Below are 21,895 nucleotides of genomic sequence, written 5' to 3' on the forward strand. Positions count from 1 at the left end.
ATATATTATCTCAATTTGCACAATAAGCCTGGAAGATAGTTGATATTTCTTTATTTAACAGTCATAACATTGAGGTTAGAGAAGTAGAATAACTCACCCAAGGACATGTGCATGGTGAAATCAGGATATGAATTCAGATACTTTTATTTCAGAGCTTGTATTTATCCCATCAATCAGCTGCCTCCTATATGCCCCCCAACTGGGGATCAAGCCCTCAACGCAGGCATGTGCCCTGACCTGGAATTGAACCGACAGTCTTTTGGTGCATGGGATGATGCCCAACCGAGACACACCAGCTGAGGCCCTTTTAGCTATTTTTAAGTGTACTGTTCAATGGCATTAAGTAATTCACATTGTTGTGCAACCATTACCACCATCCGTCTCCAGAACTTTTTCATCTTATAAAACTGAAACTCCATACCCATTAAACAACTCCACATTACCCCTCACCCCAGATCCAGGAATCCACCATTATTCTTAAAATATAATAATAAAAAAATAAATATGTATGTATATGTGTGTATATATACTTCAGAGAGGGAGAAAGAGAAACATCAATGATGAGAGAGAATCATTGATCAGCTGCCTCCTGCGTGTCCTCCACTGGAGATCAAGTGGAGGTTGAACAGGAGACAACCTGGGCATGTGCCCTGACTGGGAATTGAACCATGACCCCCTGGTTCATAGGTTGGTGCTCAACCAACGAGCCACACCAGCCGGGCCCCCATTCTACTTTGTCACTATGAATTTGACTACTCTAGGTACCTCATATAAATGGAATCACACAGTGCTTGTCCTTTTGTGTTTGGCTTATTTCACTGAACAATAAGTGTAACCAGGCTTCTGTTGATGGACATTTGAATGTTTGGGATTTTTGCTCTTCAAACGGTGTTGTGCTGCTGGAGCATGTGATTCAGAGTGCTTTCTCAGTTCTGTCCTGTGCTTGGCTGACTCTGAGGAGAAAATCCAAAGCAAATTCTTTCCTTTTGTTCCTCAGCTTTTCTGGACTGTAAAATAAGAATGTTAAATAATTTCTTTTGTTACAGTATAGTGTGAGGGCCTGCATAGTTTCTGCTTATAACTCATAAGCTTTTTGGAAACGAGTACTCTTTAAATATAAAGGTTATCTACCCCTGGACCCTCTGATTACTCCAGTTAAATTGGCTTCTGTTTCTATTGCTGTGGTCCCTTGTTTTATTCTCACCTACACGTTTTTGAGTTTGCTACCAAGGCACTTGTCTGTCAGATGAATATGCTTTGTCACTTATGGGGTGGTTTTTGTTGTTGCTGTTCTATAAGGCAGACCCTCCAGTGTACTGGTTAAGAGGGGGAAGTATGGAGTCTTAACTGCTTGCTTTTAAATCTTAGCTTAAGCACTTCACTTACTGTGTGACCTTGGCAACTTAACTCTCAGGTGTTTGGCTTTATAATCTATAAACCTATGAGGGTAGAGCTATTATGATCCTCATTTTATATTTGGTGAAACTCGGGCTCAGAGAGATTAGTTTAGAAGCATGAGTAAAAAGAAGAAATATACAAGTCTCTCTCTGTTAATTTTGTACTTTTGACAGAGACTTGGGCACAAATAAATAGTTCTCTAATTAGTATAAGATACATAGTAGCAAAAGCAAAAATAGGTCTCTGACCTGTGGCCTCAGTGTTGGGGAAAACAGTAAGAGACTATGTAGAACTAAAGTCCCCACAGGGTAAAACAAACAACAAACAAACTACTTTGTGTCATTTTTCATTAAAATAAAGCAACAAAAACTGAGACCTTTGTTTTAATTATCTTAACTTGTAAGAGATACAGAATTTAGATAACCTTACCCCAGGCCAGAGAACTCATACTTGAAATGGGTAAATTATAAGCCAAGAATACTGTGGACTATACTTAGGGAGCATCTGGTAGACTAGTGATTCCCAAAGTGGGCGCTACCGCCCCCTGGTGGGCGCTGCGGCGATCCAGGGGCGCGGTGATGGCCACAGGTGCATTTGGGGGCATATATCTTTCTGTTTAATTGCTATTCAAATTACAAAAAAATTAACTTCCAGGGGGCGCTGAGTAATATTTTTTCTGGAAAGGGGGCGGTAGGCCAAATAAGTTTGGGAACCACTGTGGTAGACAATGAAATACTTTCAAGGAGGAGACAGAACTTGATTTTGACCAACAATGGAAGAAAGAAGGAACTCAAGAAACAAAGGAACTGAAGTTTTTTTTTAGGGGAGGAAGAATGAATATGATTTGACCAATGTGTCTTCTAGTGTGTATTTTAATTACTATTAAAGGAAATATGTTCATGGCAAAAAGTCAAGTAGTACAGGAAAGTATAAATTAAAACATAAAAGTTTCTCAGTATTATATACCCAAAAGAACCAAAAGTAGGGAGTTGAACAGATATTTGTCTTAGCAAAGTCACTTTATCCTCTGTAGGTTTCCGTTTTTGGTCAAAAGGGAAAAAAGATGTGACCAACTTCTCAATTCACTAACAAAAATTGTTCAGGAAATTAAATAAAATAGTAAATGGGAAGGCGCTGCACATTATTTTAAAATGCAGTAGACTAGAACAGAAGACAGTGAATTAGGAAGGAATTTTCATCTGGAATGAATTCCCACATCTTAACCAAGGTCAGCGGCTTCTAAGTGCAGCCTTCCCCTGCCATTCACCCTGATCTCTCTGTTCTCTGAAGTAAATAAATTTTTAAAAATTTAAATTCACTTTTAGCCCTGGCCAGTGTGGCTCTGGCTGGGCATTATCTCGTGGATCAAGGGGTTGTGCGTTCAAGTCCCTTTCAGGGCATATGCCTGGGTTGCAGCTCGATCCCCAATATGAGAGCATAGGGCAAGCAAGCTCCTTGCATGGGAGGCAACTGGTCAGTGTTTCTCTCTCTCTCCCTCTCCTTCTCCCACTCCCTCCCTCCCTCTTCTCCCTCCATCTCTCCCTCTCTTCCTCTCTAAAATCAATGAAAACATTTCCTCAGGTGAGGGTTAAAAAAAAAATTCACCTTACAAAAGGAAAAGATCTAGTGATTTACTAGCTGTGTGGTACGCCCTCGCGTGGAGTGGATGTGCTATAATTTGTGTCTCTTGTATTGAATGGAGGAGGGGAGGCAGAGGTATAGAGCTTCCTATGGTTTGCTGCCTGTGTTTGCTCCTATTGTAACCTAAAGTTTTATTAGGAATATAATATAGGCTTGTAATAAAAAGTCAGTGCCAAATATAGAAAGTAAAAGTAAAAACCCTCTAATCTGTCCGCTACCTCTTTTTTATCTTATTCTCTGAAGTGGTAACCTCTGTTAACACCATTGTTAACAATCTGTAGTTCATCCTTCCAGACATTTTTAATGTGTCTGCAAATATAAAGAATATATAGACTATACTACATATATATATCCCACGTTCAAAGGCTGTTAAATTGCGTTGTTTACCCATATCTTGAGAAAAAAATCCCTTCTACTGTCTTAGTAAACAACCTGCTTTCCTATTTGTAATGGTCTGGCTCTCTAGCAACCTCAGTGCGAAATTATAGCTAATTTGCCTACAAACGCCAGGTGGTCATAATAATCTGGCCACTCAGTATATATATTCTTATTCTCTAGGAGCTGGCTCACACAGTGTAATATTGCTCATCTAATTCAGACTATTGAGAATTAGTTATGCAGAGGAAAGAGCTGGACTGAGCTTCATGAGACCTGGGTTCTGTCTAGGTTCTGCTACTGTGACAGGCAGTTCCTTAGTTGTCATTCGTATGGTGTCCACAGTCAATGAGATCACATCAAAGAGAGTGCTTTGAAAACTAGGGTGCTACAAATATTTTGTTGCAAGCACTAGAAACCAACTAAGGTTCTGTTAGACTCCCTCCACCTCCCCCTCAAAAAAAGATATTAGTGGAAGGATTTTAGGTAGTAAATGAAGAAATATTTATGTTCTCTGGAAAGTCAGGAACAGGGTGAATTTGAGGGTTTCAGTATCTGTACTTATATCTTTCCATTTCCGTATGTCTGTTCAAGATTTAATTCCCGGGGAAAAGTGAGTGGCTTAGGGGCGATGTCTGTTGATTAAGGGGGTAGAGTCCTGGGTTTATGTGCCCCATCAGGATCTCTCGGGGTTGAGGAGATGCAGTTTTGGAAAGAATGGGATTCAAGGCTGGCAAAACCAAGTGTCAGCCTTGAAATAGCGGCTGTTTTAACTCTGAATTCTTACTCCCCTATTAAGGAGGAGATGATCGCCGGGTTCTGCTATGGCACATGGAACAAGCTATCCACTCCAGAGTCAAGCCCATACAGCTTAAAGGAGAGCATCATTCTAACATTTTCTGCCTGGCTTTCAACAGTGGGAACACCAAAGTATTCTCTGGAGGTGAGAAGAAAGGAGCTTTCCACATTGGGAAGTTTCACTGGGGCCCATAATTTACATAAAGGAATGCTAAAATTACTCCTATTTTCCTTTATTGTTCTGTGGAATTCCTAGTTTTCCATAGCTTGTCTTCTCTGCATTACAGTAATTTAGACATGTGTACTAGAGTAATCCATTCATCCCTCCCTACCTTCCTTCTTTTCTCTCCTCCCTCCCTCCCTCCTTCTCTCCCTCCTCCCCTCCCTCCCTTCCTTTCTTCCTTCCTTCCTCCCTCCCTTCCGCCTTCTCTCCTTTCCTTCTGTTCTTTTGCTCTCATCATTTCTCTCTTTTTTGGTAGAAAACTTTTTACATTGCAATCTGCTACACAGAAACACACACACATATTTGAAACAGTACGTAATCTTACTATGTGTGGTGCACTCTAGTTTTTTTTTTAAATTCTTTTCTATTTCACTTTTAAAGATTTTAAAGTTTGTAGCTCAAGTCAATCATCTGACCCATGAAAAACATTGTGCTAGGGTACCACTGGAGCACAAGCCAGCCTCTGGGTGAAGGTTTCCATCAACCATACTCCTTTCTGACCAGCACATTTCTAGCCCTGACCTCTCTCCTGCACTGCAGACTTCCCTAGTTTCCATCAACCATACTCCTTTCTGACCAGCACATTTCTAGCCCTGACCTCTCTCCTGCACTGCAGACTTCCCTAGTTTCCATCAACCATACTCCTTTCTGACCAGCACATTTCTAGCCCTGACCTCTCTCCTGCACTGCAGACTTCCCTATGTGTTCCAGAAGCAATTTAAACGCAAATCTAAAACCAAGATTATTATCCTCTCCTGCACAAGTATTCCTCTGATTCCCTGGATTTCCTTTCTCAGTTATTATCCCCATTCACCCAATTATTTATGCTGTTAGGTTTAACTTTAAGCAACTGCTGCCTGGCCCGTTTGGTTCAGTGGTTGAGTGTTGACCTATGAATCAGGAGGTCATGGTTCGATTCCCGGTCAGGGCACATGCTCAGGTTGCTCAGTCCCCAATAAGGGGTATCCAGGAGGCAGCCCATTGATGATTCTCTCTCATCATTGATGTTTCTCTCCCTCCCTCTCCCTTCTTTTCTGAAATCAATAAAAATATATTTTTAAAAAGGAAAAAAAAAACTTGACATTGAAGTGTTTTCAACTTACAGAAATGATAATTTCACATAGTTCAGTTTAATAGAAACCTTGAAGTCATTCTCAAACATGCCTTTCTTTCATTTACACATTCAGTTAGTCAATGGCTAGACTTGAAAGCCTCTCAATTCTTTAGTTTCTGTTCTCTTCCTATACCCACTGCCCTGATTCAGGTCCTCATCTTTGGCCTGGACTATTGCAATGTCCTGTCATTTCTGCTTTCCGTCTTTAACCCTTCTTCTATTTCATTGCTGATACAAATTTTCTTTCAAAAATAAAGGGGTTTTTTAATTGAATTTATTGGGGTGACATTGGTTAATAAAATTATATAGGTTTCAGGTGTACAATATACATCACCTGTATATTGTATTGGTGTTCACTACCCCAAGTCAAGTCTTCTTCATCACCATTTATCCCCTCCTATACCTTCTATGCCCCCACCCTTCTTTCCCTTTGGTAGTCACCATACTGCTACCTATGTCTATGAGTTTAACAATAAAGGTTTAACTATGTGAATCTCTTTGACTCTATAGTGTTCATAGCATAATGTCTAAACCCTAGTTTCCCTCTCTGGCCTAATCTCCCCCTTGCATCTTGTACTCTAGTCCACTAAACCAGTGGTTGGCAAACCACAGCTTGCGAGCCACATGCGGCTCTTTGGCCCCTTGAGTGTGGCTCTTCCACAAAATACCACTTGCGGGCCCGCACGTACAGTGCAATTGAAACTTCGTGGCCCATGCACAGAAGTTGGTTTTCGGAAAGGAGATAGACAAAACAAGTATACAAGACGAGTGTGGATTGGAGAGTTGGAAGGGGTCGACCTCAGCGAACGTACCTCAATCAGATTGAAGACGTTTTTAGCAAAGGCCAGCTTAGGAGTACCCTAATTAAGTTAATAAAAATGTACTTACCTATATAGTTTAAGTTTAAAAAATTTGGCTCTCCAAAGAAATTTCAATCGTTGTACTGTTGATATTTGGCTCTGTTGACTAATGAGTTTGCCGACCACTGCACTAAACCATTTGCTATCTTAGGTGCCCTTGTGCCTTTTGCTCATGCTATTCCTCCATGGGTCATGATTATTTGTCCAGTTCCCACTAGTTTCCCTAAGTCTCCCATTAGTAAGAGTTTTGAATAATTTGAGTTTCTGTTCAAATGTCTCCTTCCCCATAAAAACATTCCCTTCTGCCATGTACTTTCACCCTGCTCATGAAGGAAATAATTGCTTTCTTTATTGGTGTCGCCATTTGAAGCATATTGATACAAGATATCCTGTCTTGTACACTGTTAATTATTTGTGCAGTTGGACTGTGAGTTCCTCAAAGGCTGGGCAGAATTCTTATATCCCCAGCACCTTGGCTGTGCCTGTGACCTAAAAGGCATTAATTAGTATGGGTTTGATTCACTTGAAATGCACCCACAAGAGAGTTTATAGCCAGGGATTTAAGATGGTAAGGGTCACTGCTAATTTTACTTTTGGTTGTGCTTTTAGCACAAAATGGGAAGTTTTTTACTTTCTGTCTTTTCATATTTAGGTTATTAATTTTTTGCTATATAATCTTTTTGAAGGTAGCATTACACATAATCATGAATGTAGTGTTTTTAGATTTCTTGATGGTATAAAAAATGTAAGAGACAAAAGTTGTGGATAAAAACTTTTTCATTATTTAGAATCATATAGTCATCAAATTTTAATGCTATAGATGAGGATGTGAATAGTAGCAAACATCTATTGGAGATTCTGAATACTTTTACAAATGTGCTCTTATCCTCACAATAAACCTATGAAGTAGGTACAATTATTATACATTTTGCAGATAAAAAACAGGGGCATCGAAAAGTCACAAATACTATTCAAGGTCTCACAGTTAATGAGTGTTTGCTTAAAAAAATAAACTTTAAAAAGCTCGCTTGAATTGATTTGCCCTTGATCATTTACTTTTTTCCTTAATAGCCACAGCTTTTTTTTTTTTTTTACATTGTCCACTGGATAAAACATTTTGGAAACTTAGTTAGTTGCTATTACGAGTTTTGAAAGTCTCTAAAGAATGTTCTTTTTTTAAATTATTTTTATAAGTATTTTTCTAATTAACACTTCTAATTTGTACTAACATTAACTTTGTTCACGTTTAATTTTCACTGAAAATCTTAAAATACTAAATTGTAATAGGGATAGGGATCACTTTATGGGAATGATCAAATGTCTGCTTTTTTCCCCTTACAGGAAATGATGAACAAGTTATCCTCCATGATGTTGAAAGGTAAATAAATTGTTGATATGAGAAGGTGATTGATTCTGTTTTTCATATGGAGAGAGGCAAATATTTCTTTACACCACAGTAGTTTTTGTTTTTTTGAGAAAAAACAATCAAACATGAAATCAGCTGTCCTTTTTTTGAAGAAGATTCTTGTAATAGTTTTGAAATAAATGATTGATTAAAAAGAGAAAAAGATTTGCAAAGTTGGTATGAAATACAGCTTTCAGAAGAAAACTTAAAAGGATAGTTGGAAGGGAAGGAAACAATAATTTATAGTAATAATAATAATAGCTAATATTTATGAGTGTTTTGTATGTATTAATAAATTTAATCCTGCCTTAGCTGGTTTGACTTAGTGGATAGAGCGTCCGTCTGTGGACTGAAGGGTCCCAGGTTTGATTCTGGTCAAGGGCACATGCCTGGGTTGTGGGCTTGATCCCCAGTAGGTGGCAAGCAGGAGGAGCTGATCAATGATTCTCTCTCATCATTGATGTCTCTCTCTCTCTTTCTCCTTTCCTCCCTGAAATCAATAAAAAAAATATTTTTTTTAAAAACTAATAAATTTAATCCTTACAGTAACTCTATGAGGCTATACTATTATGGTCTTCAAATTACAAATGAGGAAATATATGGTCATGTAGTGCCTAGGATCTGAACTTAGGCAACCTGGCGAAGAGCTCTTATCCACTGTGCCAGACGGCCAGTATATCCCTCTTTTACCCAGCTGGCATCAGACCTGACTGCTTTAAAGCTTTCCTTTGCTTTTTGGAAATCAAGCAGCACCCCCAAATCTATACACAAGCAGATGCATTCTGTAGTAAGTGAAAACACGAAACTCATCTGTTGAGTCACTTTTAAATATGCTCATTTAGCACCAACAGCAACTTACTATGAAATCTATAAAAAGTCTCTTTAATGTACTTTTATTTTTTTCACCAGAAAGTTGAATACCTACTTTTTTTATTATTATTATTATTGTTAATCCTCACCTGAGGACATTTTTCCATTGATTTATAGAGAGAATGGAAGGGAGAGGGAGAGACAGAGAGAGAGAGAGAGAAACATTGGTGTGAAAGAGACATCGATTGGTGGCCTCCCACAGGTGCCCCAACCGAGGTTAGGGATTGAGTTTGCAACCTATGGGAACCCTTGACTGGAATTGATCCTGAGACCCTTCATTCCACAGGCCGATGCTCTATCCACGGAGCCAAACCTGCTAGGGCTTGAATACCTACTTTTAAAGGAAATATAATACTCTTTGGCTTTAGTTAAATTGACTTTCTCCTGGAAATGAAAGGGAATCCTACCCTCGGAACTAGAGTAGAGGGCTGGGAGTCTGGCTGTTGGTGTGTATGTGTATGTGTATGCCTATGTGCCTCTCTCTGTTCTCTCTCAGCAGCGAGACCTTGGACGTGTTTGCTCACGAAGATGCAGTATATGGCTTGTCAGTAAGCCCAGTGAATGACAACATTTTTGCCAGCTCCTCAGATGATGGCCGGGTTCTCATCTGGGACATCCGGGAGTCTCCCCATGGAGGTAGGTTACTTGCAAAGTGCTGTTGGATTGTGTTGAAGGGTTTGATATCAAGTTCATTGCAGATCCAGTTTATGACCTGAGTAACCTGGGTGGGAGTGATTTAAAGGGGGAGGAAACTCTCACTTAGGGGAATAGATACGTGTTTCTGAGGTCCCACCTTACCCCTGAGTAGTCAGAAGTGAAGCCCCTTGCCAGTCCTTTCCAACCACAAACCCTTGTACCCATAGTAAACACTGCAGTATCTTGGTGTTTAGTCGCCCCAAGGAACAGAAGATGTGGTACTTCGTTGTGGAGCTTAGCAAGCACAGGCCAGCTCTATGTGTGGCTCTGGCATGCACACATTCTTTGTTATTTACGGAGAAGGAGGTGTTAGGCACTTTGTTGAATCCTAATTTCAGGGGCTTGTTATTTTGCTGAAAGAACTAGAGAACCTCGCCTTCACTGTGTATAAGAACTTAAAATGATGTCACATACACTGTTCACAGGGGATTATCTGGGTGAGTTCCTTTTCCTGTTTTCTTTGAGTCTCTGGAGTGTACAGTGAAGACATGAATGTTGAAGTCCTCTAAAGTTTTTCGGGGATGCATCTTTTCAGCTCATTTCCTGCAGAGAGATTTCTCTCTGTCCTGTGCCTGTCTTCAAAGGCTCTTTCCTCCAGTGCCATCCCTACCCCACTCTTGGTGCCGCTTTGTCATGATTACACCTGTGTACATAGAGTTATTTTCCTGCATGTCTGGCAGGATCTGGGTATTTTTATTATTCTATATTCTGAGCATTTAACAAGCTGGGAATGTTAAATGCCCATTATTGAAGCTTGTTCTTAGGGTCAGGCAGGTAAGGTAGCTGCAAGCAGCAGCTTGGGAGGTGAAATTTTCCTTTGTCTGAACCACCTGCTGGCTGAGATGACTGACCCTCCCCCGCCATGAAGTGTCACATACGGAAATTACAGACAGAATGCTTTCTGTTGCTTCTAAACAACTTCCACAGGAGTGTGTCTTCCCAGGTAGCAAGTAATTCCTTCTCACCTGGAGCCAGCAGAGAAGTATGCAGAGGTCTGCATGATTTCTAGGTGAAGTTGATCAGGAGGGAAAACTGTAGTATTGTCTTTATTTGTCTTCATTTTTCTCGTTGTTTTACATTGCCTTCACTAAATTTTTTTATAGCTTTAAACCTTTTTAAAAAATATGTTCTTCTTGATTTTTAGAGAGAGGGAAAGGGGGGGGGAGAGAGAGAGAAACACTGATCAGTTGCCTCCCACATGTACCCTAGGGACTGGGGACTGAACCTGCAACCTGGGCCTGTGCCCTGACTAGGAATCGTACCAGTGATCTTGTAATGCATGGGACGATGCTCAACCAACAGCCACTCCAGCCAGGGCAAAACTTTTAATTTTTAAAACTCATAAATTTGGATTAAGGTATAATAATCTTAGCAGTTAATTGGTCGTGAATTTTTTCAGCTCATGTGGAATTCAGTTTTACTTACTGTAAAACAGCTTACTATTTACAGTGACTACTTCTGTTGTATCACAGAATCTGCATAGGGACTATATGTATTTTTTAATATTATAGCTTAAAGTTTGTTTATATGTATTTAAGTTGCTTTTTTCTATGGGCAGAAAATGTGTGCTAGGACTTGTGGGAACCTTGTGAGTAAGGGTGACCAAGTTGGGGTTCTAGCCCATTGATGTGGTTATTAAAGGGTGTGCTCTTACTCGCATTAACGTTCCCGCTTGTCTTCTTGCCCTGGGCCCAAAGGTGCCTGAAATGGACTGATAGTAGTTTCTTTCTTCACAGAGCCTTTTTGCCTGGCAAACTATCCATCAGCCTTTCACAGTGTCATGTTTAACCCTGTGGAGCCCAGGTTGTTGGCCACAGCCAATTCAAAGGAAGGAGTGGGACTCTGGGATATTCGAAAACCTCAGAGGTGAGCCTCTTTCTCCACTTCAACTCTCAGGTAATGTGATCAGCCAGCAAAGGTTGTGAGAACTTATTTGGCAGTTGATCTCAGTTGGACATCTCCTAACGTGAACTAACATCTCTGCAGTCAGGGGAGCCATGTTCCCAAGGGACCGGCAGCGTGAGAAATCACACCTCTTGCTGAGGAGGAGTCTGGATTCTGGAAAGGTCAATTCCAGGCAAATAAATGATGTAGTAGTGAGAACCTCCCTTCAGTCCTGCCTTCTGTCTTCAGCCCAGTTTTCCCCAGATGGCTGAGAGCTTTTGCTTTTTTATCTCTTTTACTTATATGTTTCCAATGTTTGAAGTCACTCTCTCTGAAGGTAACCACAGTGAATCGTTTCTTATGTATCTTTCTGGAACATAATTTACTTCATATACTGGCATGTATGTGTGTCCTTTAAAAAATGTAGACTAAAGGAATCATGTAATAATGCCCATTGTTCTCAACCCCCCCCCCCCCAATTAATAATATATATTGAAGCTTTACTTATATTAGCACTTACAGACCTAGTACATTCTTTTAAAGGCTACATTAGTACATTCTTTTAAAGGCTACATGATATTCCATTTATATGATAGAACCAACAATCAGGGCTTTTGTTATAGACAATGCTGCATTGCACCTGCTTGCACATCTACTTGGCCTACTTTGGCAGAAATATCTGTAGGGAGTAGCTTTATCAAAGGGTGTGTGTTTCCACATTGTTCATGAAATTGTCAAGTTGTCCCACCACCACCAAAGACTGTACTGGTTTATAAGGGCACCAATTGTGCATAAGACCACATGTTTCTCTAGACTCTCACCAATACTTAAACTGTTGCTAATCTATGGGGCGGGGGGAGGGGGGAATATTATCTTGTTTTGATTGTTTCTTCAGTAATGGGTGAGGTTATATGGTTTCTTTGGTATCTGTAGTTTTCAAAGCCCATATGGGAGAAAAGTCATCTAATAAGGCTAATTGGCAATCTTGACAGCGTCCTTTCTTATGAACAGAGGAGCACAGTGCTGTGAGGACTGGGATGTTTTTACCTGTTTCTTTAAACGCTTCTGAGATTCTGTGTGAATTTATAGATATGAAGCAGAGAAGGGGCATGACATACTCTTGCGGCCCTGTTCTTCATCCACTGGTATTTTGGGATTAAATTACAGATCTTTTCCGTTTGAATTCTCTCAGTACATGTTGGTGTAGGGGGAAGAAGAAAGGCCTTGTGTCTTTTCCATGCAGGATTCATTATGTTGAGTTGCAATACATGTTTTGTCTCCTAAACACAGCTACCTCAAAAGTCCAACCCAGATCTTGGGGCAATTCAGAATCCCCTGGGAGGTTAAGCTGGATCCGGATAGTTCTGTTTCAGGGATTCTTAAAGTCTAGGGACAGATTTTTGCCCTGGCCTGGTGGCTCTGTTGGTTGGAGCGTCATCCTGTATACCCAAGGGTTGCAGGTTTGGTTCCTCGTCAGGGCACATGCCTAGGTTGTAGGTTTGATCCTCGGTCCTGGCATATATAGGAGGAAACCAGTTTTTCTTCTCTATCTCTCTATCCCTCCCTCCCTCCCTCCCTCCTTCTCTCCCTCCCTCTCTCCCTTTCGCTAAGCATATCCTCAGGTGAAGAGTGTAAAGAGAAAAAAAATGTCTAGGGCAAGATTTTGGGGAATTTGTGAACCCCTTATAATTGCAGGTAAAATGTGTGTGCTTGTGTATCTGAATGGGCACACATGACATTTTCCCCCCTAAGGATGGGGAAAGAGAATTTACTAGGTTCTCATAGAGACCCTTGACCCCCCCAAGAGGATAAGAGTCACTGGTGTTCTAAATATTCTAGATTTAGAGCTTATTGTGGTTCCTTAGCAGGCTAATAAGTGATTTCTAGCTTGTAAAAGGTTGGGCATGTGAATAAATTCTGTGCCTGTTTGGAAGGCTTCCTGGAAACAAATGTAATCACCAAGGATCAATAAGGAGGCCTCACACCGAACACTATTTCCCCCTCTGGCTTAACCTACGGATTATTCCATACTGGAATGGTTTCTCTGACCTACCCCAAGCCTAAGCTGTACTTCCCTACTTTAGCTTGGTAAACCATAGAAGTGTGAGCAGGGTAATGTTTTTGTTACTACTGCCCTGAAATAAGCTGATTAGAGGGTTTCCTGGTAGAATGAAAATGTCAGCTCTAGAAGGGAGTTTAGTTATCATTTGATCTGACTTCCTCATTGTACAGATCTAGCTTAGCAAGGCTGGAGAGCTTCATAGTTTAGGGCAGTGGTTTCCAATCTTTTTTTGGCCATGCCCCACCTAAGCATCTCTAAAATCCTGGTGCCCGCCCCTGTGACATATAATTCTTATTCAAAAAGTGAGCTGTTCACATGGAGGAAGCCTAAAAGGCCATTAACTTAATCTAAACAAGCTTCCAAAGAACATGGCATCCATGAAAGATAAAAATAAAAGAACGAAAGAACAATTGAAGTATTGAGGAAGAAATCACTAAAAATTGTTTAAAAAATATGAAGTGATATGAAAAAATAGCAAAGTTTCAAACCATATAATAGAGAACTGAAATGCATAAATATGTCACAATATATATTTATTCCTATTTTAATGTTAAGAAAATCAATACACAGAGAGGTAAAATAACATATGTGTGTGTATCATATTCCCACCCTTTTTTTAATCAGTTAGAGTCCCTGTACATTCTAGTTTTTCTTCATCTGGATCTCCTTGCAATAGAACTTCGTAAGAATTCCTCTTAGGTTTTTTAATACAGACCTGTTCAACTTTGAAGTTGGTCCAACTCTAAGTCCTTTAGACTTTCTACCTCTAAAAGTTAAATTTCTTTTTACTGTCTCCTGCCCCAGTCCTTGTCTGCATGTTGGCTTTCCCAGTTTCTTGCTCTTCTAAGCCTGGAAACCTGCACATGCTATTTATCTTGCTGCAAAGCTTTAGAACAGAGATTGTAAACTAATTGCCCTATAGGCCAGAGTCAACCCACAGAGATATTTTGTTTGTCCAACACGATGTAATAATGTTTAGAAAGTTACACAGAAAAATCACAATTTCTAACATCTCTTTAAAAAGTTAAAACATCTGTTACCATTGGATCTTTATTCTCACATGACAGCAGTCTGCTGAAGCTAAGTCATGAATTCCTCTTTAAACCTTTAGGATGTGTTACAGATCTCACCACTTCTTGATGTCTGAATCCAAGTGTGCTTTTCTCATTTACATTACTTGCCTGGCAAAAGTCTGCTTTAGCAGTTTTAGTGGTAATGAGTAGGCCAAGGAGGAGGGTGGGGGGAGACTTTGAGTGTAAGTGACTAGATAAGAGAAAACTTCACATGTACAAGTATACATTGCATGTTTGGAAAGGTTTCACTTGTTTCATTTGAATTCTTTCTGCTGTCACTGCCCACATCCCAGTTATATCTTGCTTGGACTGTTGCAGTGGTCTCTGAACAGTTTTCAGAACTGGGATCTTCTAATATCTAGAGCAGTGGTTCTCTACCTTCCTAATCCTGCGACCCTTTAATACAGTTCCTCATGTTGTGGTGACCCCCCAACCATAAAATTATTTTCTTTGCTACTTCATAACTGTAATTTTGCTACTGTTATGAATCGTAGTGTAAATATCTGATATGCAGGATGTATTTTCATTGTTACAAATTGAACATAAGTAAAGCATAGTGATGAATCACAAAAACAATATGTAATTATATATGTGTTTTCCTGATGGTCTTAGGCAACCCCTGTGAAAGGGTCATTTGACCCCCAAAGGGGTCACGACCCACAGGTTGAGAACCGCTGCACTAGAGTGTTCAGGAAAAGTGATGTTTGCCCCTGTTACTCTACTTGTCTCACCCTTTTCATTGCCTGTTTTAGCTGTCTGCTCACTTACTACCTCTCTCCCTTCTCATATCTTTAGTTCCTGTCAGTTTTTGTTAGGGACTATTAGTTCTGTGACAGGTAACAGTGTCTTGCTTTGACAAGAATAATAAAGAGAATGGTTCTTTCCCACTCAATAATAAAACTAGGGCAAGCCAAGAATTCCTGTAAAGACAACTCATGAGATGATGCTTTTACATGTATGAATGACACATCTGAAATGGGCAATGAGCGTCAGTTCCTACTATCAGAAAGAAGTTGCTCTTAGGAGCTGGCCTGACTTTGGAGGCCTCAGGTTAACTAAATGTCTGTCCTGCAGGACCTGTGTCAATCCTACTTCTGTAGAGACCAACTTAAGTGTAACTCCTTGCCTTCTGAACAAGCCAGACACTCTCTGCCACATTGCATTCGAGGTTGCTCATACTCTTCCATGTAAAATAGAGCCCAGGGCGTAACTTGAAAGGCTGGAAAAGGCACTCATGCTCTGGTGTTTGTTGAAACTTTAAGAATGACCTGGCCCCTTCCTCTCAGAATGCAAGGCCATCAGGTTAGACAAAGATTTCTTAAATTTTTGTAAACAGGATCCCAAAAGAAAAATAATGGGGAGAAAAATTAATAAATTGGAATTCATTCAAATTAAGAACTTCTGTTCATCAAAGATACCATTAAGTGAAAAGATGAGCTAAAGAACAAGCCATAATCTAGGGGGAAATATTCAAAATACATGTATTGAGCAAAAATTCATATCCATAATATATAAAGAAATACAAATCAGTAAGTAAAATACACAAAACTAATTTTTTTAAATGAGTAGAAATGTTGAATAGGCCCCTCACAAAAGAAGATATCCAAATAACAAACAAGCACTTGAAAGGAACTCAGCTTCATTACTCACTAGAGGCTCGGTGCATGAATTCATGCACCAGTGGGGTCCCTTGGCCTGGCCTGCAGGATTGGGCTGAAACTGGCTCTCTGACATCCCCCGAGGGTCCGGATTGTGAGAGGTGCAGGCCAGGCTGAGGGATCCCACCAGTGCACGGTCTGGGCCAAGGAGGGATGCGGGAGGTTGGCCATCTGGGGAGGGACCACAGGAGGGCTCCAAGGCATGTCTGGCCCCATCTCACTCAATCCCAATCGGCCGGACCCCATTTGCAAGCTGACCTACCAGTTGGAGCGTCTGCCCCCTGGTGGTCAGTGCACATCATAGCAAGCGGTTGAGTGGCCTTAGCATAGCATTAGTATATTACGCTTTGATTGGTTGAACAGACAACTGGACACTTCCCATATTAGGCTTTTATTATATAGAATGAGGGAAGTGCAAATTAAAACCACAATGAATTACTACTATCCACAATGAATTACTACTATACACCCTAAATGGTTAAAACTAGAGACTAAACATACCAAGTGTTGCCAAGGGAATGGAGCAGCTGAAACTCTCATGCATTTTAGGTGAGTGTAAATTGGTACAACCACTTGGGGAAACTATTTGTCAATATTGACTAAAGCTACACATGACTCCATGCAATCTTACTCTACTCCTAGGTATAGAACCTAAATGTTCATCAAAGAAGAAATGGATAGGTAAACTGCAGAAGAACTGTACAACAGATTATGACACAGACATGAAAAAGAATGAATAGAAACACACATTAACATGGATGACTCTCATAGCCTAATGTTGAACGAATACTGTACAACAGATTATGACACAGACATGAAAAAGAATGAATAGAAACACACATTAACATGGATGACTCTCATAGCCTAATGTTGAACGAATGAAGCCATATACAAAAGAGCATGTGATTTCATGTGTGTGCTGTTAAGGATAGACAGGTTATGGAACTCAGAATAGTGGTTACCTCTGGGTAGGATATTAGGAAGGCATAAGGGAAACTTCTGTGTTTCTGTATCTGTGGTAGTTTCATGAGTGTATAGGTAAAAATTTATTAAGCTATATGCTTAGAATTAATGCACTTTTATCATGTTATATCTTAGGGTACATTTTTAAAAGCATCCAAGGTCACTAGTATATTTAACTGGGTATTTATCTTCTTCCATACAATTCCAGTTATAGCAACACCACCTGCTCTTTAGGGAGCATCTTGAAGGGGCAGAAGAGGGAAAGAAGAGTGAAATCAGGAGGACCTAGAAATTTAGACAGAATCTTAGAAACCTGCAAGAAAAACGCTGGGGTTTGTTGGTGTGTAGTTGTCAGCATAGTTAGCTCTAATCGGGGATATGTCTTCTGGTTAGCCATTCCTTTCTATATCTCTTTTTCCACTCACTCCTTTTACTGTCTATGTGTACATACACAATACTCAGGCAAGTGTTTCACCCACTGAAACCTGTAATAAATTTTTTTTTCTTCTAAAAGTGTATTCCTTTCTTAACTTTTTTTTTTTTAATGTTGCCATCACTCTTATAATCAACCTGGCTGAAATCCCAGAGTCCCATTTGACTCTTCTGTCCCTTCATCTTTCTGCCATAACCAGCCTTGCTTTGTGTTAGTGCCTGGCCACTATTTTTAGTTCTTAAAGTCCCTGCCCCATTTTAGGCCCATACAGTCCGCAGGCCGACGCTCTATCCACTGAGCCAAACCGGCTTTGGCTACTCCTGGCTTCTTAACTTGCCTCTTTCTTCTGGAATATAGTGCGGATCTTTAAACATCACTTTTGCCATTACCCTACTCAGGAGCTTTCGTGGCTTCTCATTATCATTGTTCATGGCCATGTCTCCAGAACCTATTACGTGGGATGATGCTCCAAGAGAATGTTCCTTTGGAATGACTGCATCATGTCCTACTTTACAGGATAAAATACAACTCCTTAAACAAGCAGTCTGCCTCTTTTCTGGTGCCAGTGTCCCTTCCCCCTTATTTCTCCTCCACTTACAAACACACATAAGAATTTCTCCATTTTTCTTTGCCTATTCATGCTCTAGTTACCCGTCAAGGTACCAGGGAAAACATCTTTGCTAAGATCTCCCTGCTCATAAAGCTTCCTTTGCCCACTGGATCCTTAGCACAGTGGTTCTCAACCTTGGCTGCACATTAGAATCACCTGGGAATCTTTTTAAAATCCTGATTTCTGGGCCTTCCCAGGTGATTCTAATGTACAGCCAAGGTTGAGAACCACTGCCTTAGCACCTAGCACAATTTTGGCACAGAGTATGTGTTGAATGAATGAAGCTTTCCCTTCTAGAGCAGGGGTGGGGAACCGTTTTTCTGCCAAGGGCCATTTGGATATTTATAACATCATTTTCGGACCATGCAAAATTATCAACTTAAAAGTTAGTCTACTATATTTGGTCAAACATTTAATTAACTCACCCCTAATGCCTTGGCAGGGCCAGACCAAATGATTTTGTGGGCCAATGTTCCCCACCCTGTTCTACAGGAAGGGATTGCTCTATTTACAGCTTCTGTAAAGCACTTATGATCTGTGGCATTCATGTTGCATGTCTCAATCACTGCTTTTGCCATCATTGGTTATCTTGGATATGATTATCCTATATAATAAAAGGGTAATATGCAAATTGACTCTAACAGCAGTATGACTGGGAATGACTGGTCACTATGACACACTCTGACCACCAGGGGGCAGACACTTACTGCAGGAGCTGCCCCCTGGTGGTCAGTGCGCTCCCACAGGGGGAGCTCTGCTCAGCCACTAGCCAGGCCTCTCCTGCCTTCTCATCAGCGCTAAGAATGTCTGACTGCAGCTTAGGCCTGCTCCCTGCTGGCATGTGGACATTCCCCGAGGGGTCCCAGACTGCGAGAGGGCACAGGCCGGGCTGAGGGACACCCCCCTCCCCCAGTGCACAAATTTTTGTGCACCAGGCCTCTAGTGTCTTATATCAGCTATACCAGTATTATGTTCTTGATTTCCTTCCCAGTGCCCAATAATTGCTTCTTAGAAAGGAGGTACTTGTCCTCATCTGTACTATTACTTGTCATGTTTTTCTGTGGATTTTTAAGGACAGGGTCATGTTTTATTCAATCTCTAGTGCCTAGCATAGTGCTTAGAACAGGGGTGGGCAAACTTTTTGACTCGAGGGCCACAATGGGTTCTTAAACTGGACTGGAGCGCTGGAACAAAAGCATGGATGGAGTGTTTGTGTGAACTAATATAAATTCTAAGTAAACATCATTACATAAAAGGGTACGGTCTTTTTTTTTTTTTTTAGTTTTATTCATTTCAAACGGGCCGGATCCGGCCCGCGGGCTGTAGTTTGCCCACGGCTGGCTTAGAATGTTATGGGTACTCAGTAAATATTGAAATGAAGACACAGTGTTTTACTAATCCCAAAATAGTCTACATTTTCAAAACTATCTTTCTATAATGTTTCTGAGCCTAAATTCTTAGTGTAATTGCATGGATCGAAGTGCCTCTAAGGAATAAACCATTAGAGGAGGTTGTAAGAGTTCTTGCTGGGCTTTGAAAGCCTGTCAATTAGAACTATGTGGGGGAACCAGAGATCCTGGTAAAGTTGCTTTCTAACCTTTAGGCCACAAGGTGGAGCTCTACAATTAACTTTGTCCACTGGAATGCACAGGGTTTCTGGTATCCTAACCCAGTGATTCTCACACTTCCTTTTTTTTTTTTAATTGGTTGTGTTTTTTTAAAAAAATTATATATTTTTATTGATTTCGGAGAGGAATGGAGAGGAAGAGAGAAGTGGAAACATTAATAATAAGAGAGAATCATTCATCTGCTGCCTCCTGCACGCCCCCATGTACCCTGACCAGAAATTGAACGGTAACCTTCTGGTTCATAGGTTGATGCTCAACCACTGAACCACACCAGTCTGATGATTCTTACACCTTAGAGGGCATCAGAATCACTTGGGGAACGTGTTAACCCCTTCCCCAACAATTTTTTTGTTAAAAACGTTTCTTTTTCAGACTAATTTTTTTATTTTGGTTCTATATAGTATTTTTGATGCGGGTTATGAAAACAGTTTGTAACTCGTTTTCCTATAAACCATATTTTTTTTTCATATTTTCTTAGTATACTCATCGACGACTGAAAAAGAACATTTTGTGAAAACGAGTATACACGTTTCTGCCGGGGAAGGGGTTAAAGAGCTCTTTCCTGGAACACAGACCCAGAGGTGGAATTGTTGATCTGGGATGGTGGAACCTGTGAATCTGCCACTTTTTAACAGATACCTAGGTGATTAAGCAACTTTGCTTATGCTGCAAGATGGACACTTGTTATTCAGAAACCCTTGTTGAATTTGCTACTATGTCCATTCAGACCCAGGGTCTTTGACTTTTTTTGTTAATCCTCACCTAAGGATATTTTTCCATTGATTTTTAGAGAGTAAAAGGGAGAGGGAGAAACAAAGAGAAAGAAATCTCAATGTGAGAGAGAGACAAGGATTAATTGCCTGCCCGCGCGTGTCCTGACTAGGGCTGGAAATCGAGCCTACAATAGAGGTACGTGCTTACCGGAATCAAACCCATGACCTTTCAGGGCCCCTGAGCCACACCAGCCGTGGTACTTCCTAAAATTTGATTACTAATTTTCCTTTTGAACTTTTATTCTGAAAATTGTATACATGATATAATTAAGAATCCTGTTTACCACATCCTTCCTTTTTATTGGCTGCTAATTAGCAGGCAGATGAATTTAATTCACTTGAAGTATGTATAGCAGTGTTACATGAAGAGGTGGAGATCTGGGTGGTCGTTGGCAAATCATTTTGCTTTCTGGGCCATAGTTTTTTGTCTGTGAAAGAGGACATTGATTCAGTGATCTTCCTGCTATTTTTCTGATTTTATGCTGCTCTGCTGCTTGCCTTTCAAGATTAGGTTTTGTGGGCAGACAGATATCAGGAGCTGGATGAACCTTGATGAAACCTGGGTCTTTTTGTTTTGTTTTTGTTTTCTTAATGTTCTAAGTCAGTGTTTTTCAAACTACTGCCTTTGATCCATTAGATCATGCATTTAACAGCTATTTACTGAATGCCTGTTGTGTGTCTGGCACTGTTTAAGCAGTTGGGATAGACAGGGAAAAGTTATAAGAGCTAATAGTTCAGTGGGAAAAGACAAAGAAGAAACAAAATAAAATGCATACAATATGTGATTGTAATATGGTGATTCATGTAGTAGAGAAAAATAAAGCAGGCCAGGGAGACCAGGCGTATTGGGGAAGTTGCATTTTTGCATAGGGTATCAGAAATTAAGAGGTAAGTAAATGATCCATGCTCATATCTGGGGAAGAACATCCGGGGCTGCAGGATCTGCAAGTGCAAAGGCCCTGAAGCAGAAGCATGCCTGATGTGTCCTAGGAACAGTAGGGAGGCATCATGTGGTTGAATTAGAAAAAGGTAACTCTGAGAGGTGGCGTCAGAGACATAATGGATGAGAATAGGGAGGGATTGTCTAAGGCAGTGGTTCTCAACCTGTGGGTCGCGACCCCTTTGGGGGTCGAACGACCCTTTCACAGGGGTCGCCTAAGACCATCGGAAAACACATATATAATTACATATTGTTTTTGTGATTAATCACTATGCTTTAATGATGTTCAATTTGTAACAATGAAATTGGGGGTCACCACATGAGGAACTGTATTAAAGGGTCACGGCATTAGGAAGGTTGAGAACCATTCGTCTAAGGCCTTGTTGGCATTGTAAGGAATTTGTTTTTTGGGTTTTTAAAAAAATATATTTTATTGATTTTTTACAGAGAGGAAGGGAGAGGGATAAAGAGTTAGATGAGAGAGAAACATC

At 40.4% G+C, this 21,895-nt stretch overlaps 1 protein-coding gene across 1 annotated transcript in view; it reads left to right on the forward strand.

Annotated features, from left to right (window-relative positions):
* The first annotated feature begins 1,407 nt into the window (after positions 1–1,407).
* DCAF5 (DDB1 and CUL4 associated factor 5) overlaps positions 1,408–21,895 on the forward strand; it is a 73,076-nt gene continuing 52,588 nt past the window's right edge. Inside the window, 5 exon segments of the mRNA XM_015562040.1 lie at positions 1,408–1,414; positions 4,214–4,357; positions 7,751–7,787; positions 9,181–9,320; positions 11,117–11,246. Of these exon segments, the coding sequence (XP_015417526.1) occupies positions 4,246–4,357; positions 7,751–7,787; positions 9,181–9,320; positions 11,117–11,246 (419 nt within the window). The 5' untranslated portion in view covers positions 1,408–1,414; positions 4,214–4,245.

The sequence above is a fragment of the Myotis davidii genome, unplaced genomic scaffold (genome assembly GCF_000327345.1).
Source record: "Myotis davidii unplaced genomic scaffold, ASM32734v1 scaffold17, whole genome shotgun sequence".
NCBI lineage: Eukaryota > Metazoa > Chordata > Mammalia > Chiroptera > Vespertilionidae > Myotis > Myotis davidii.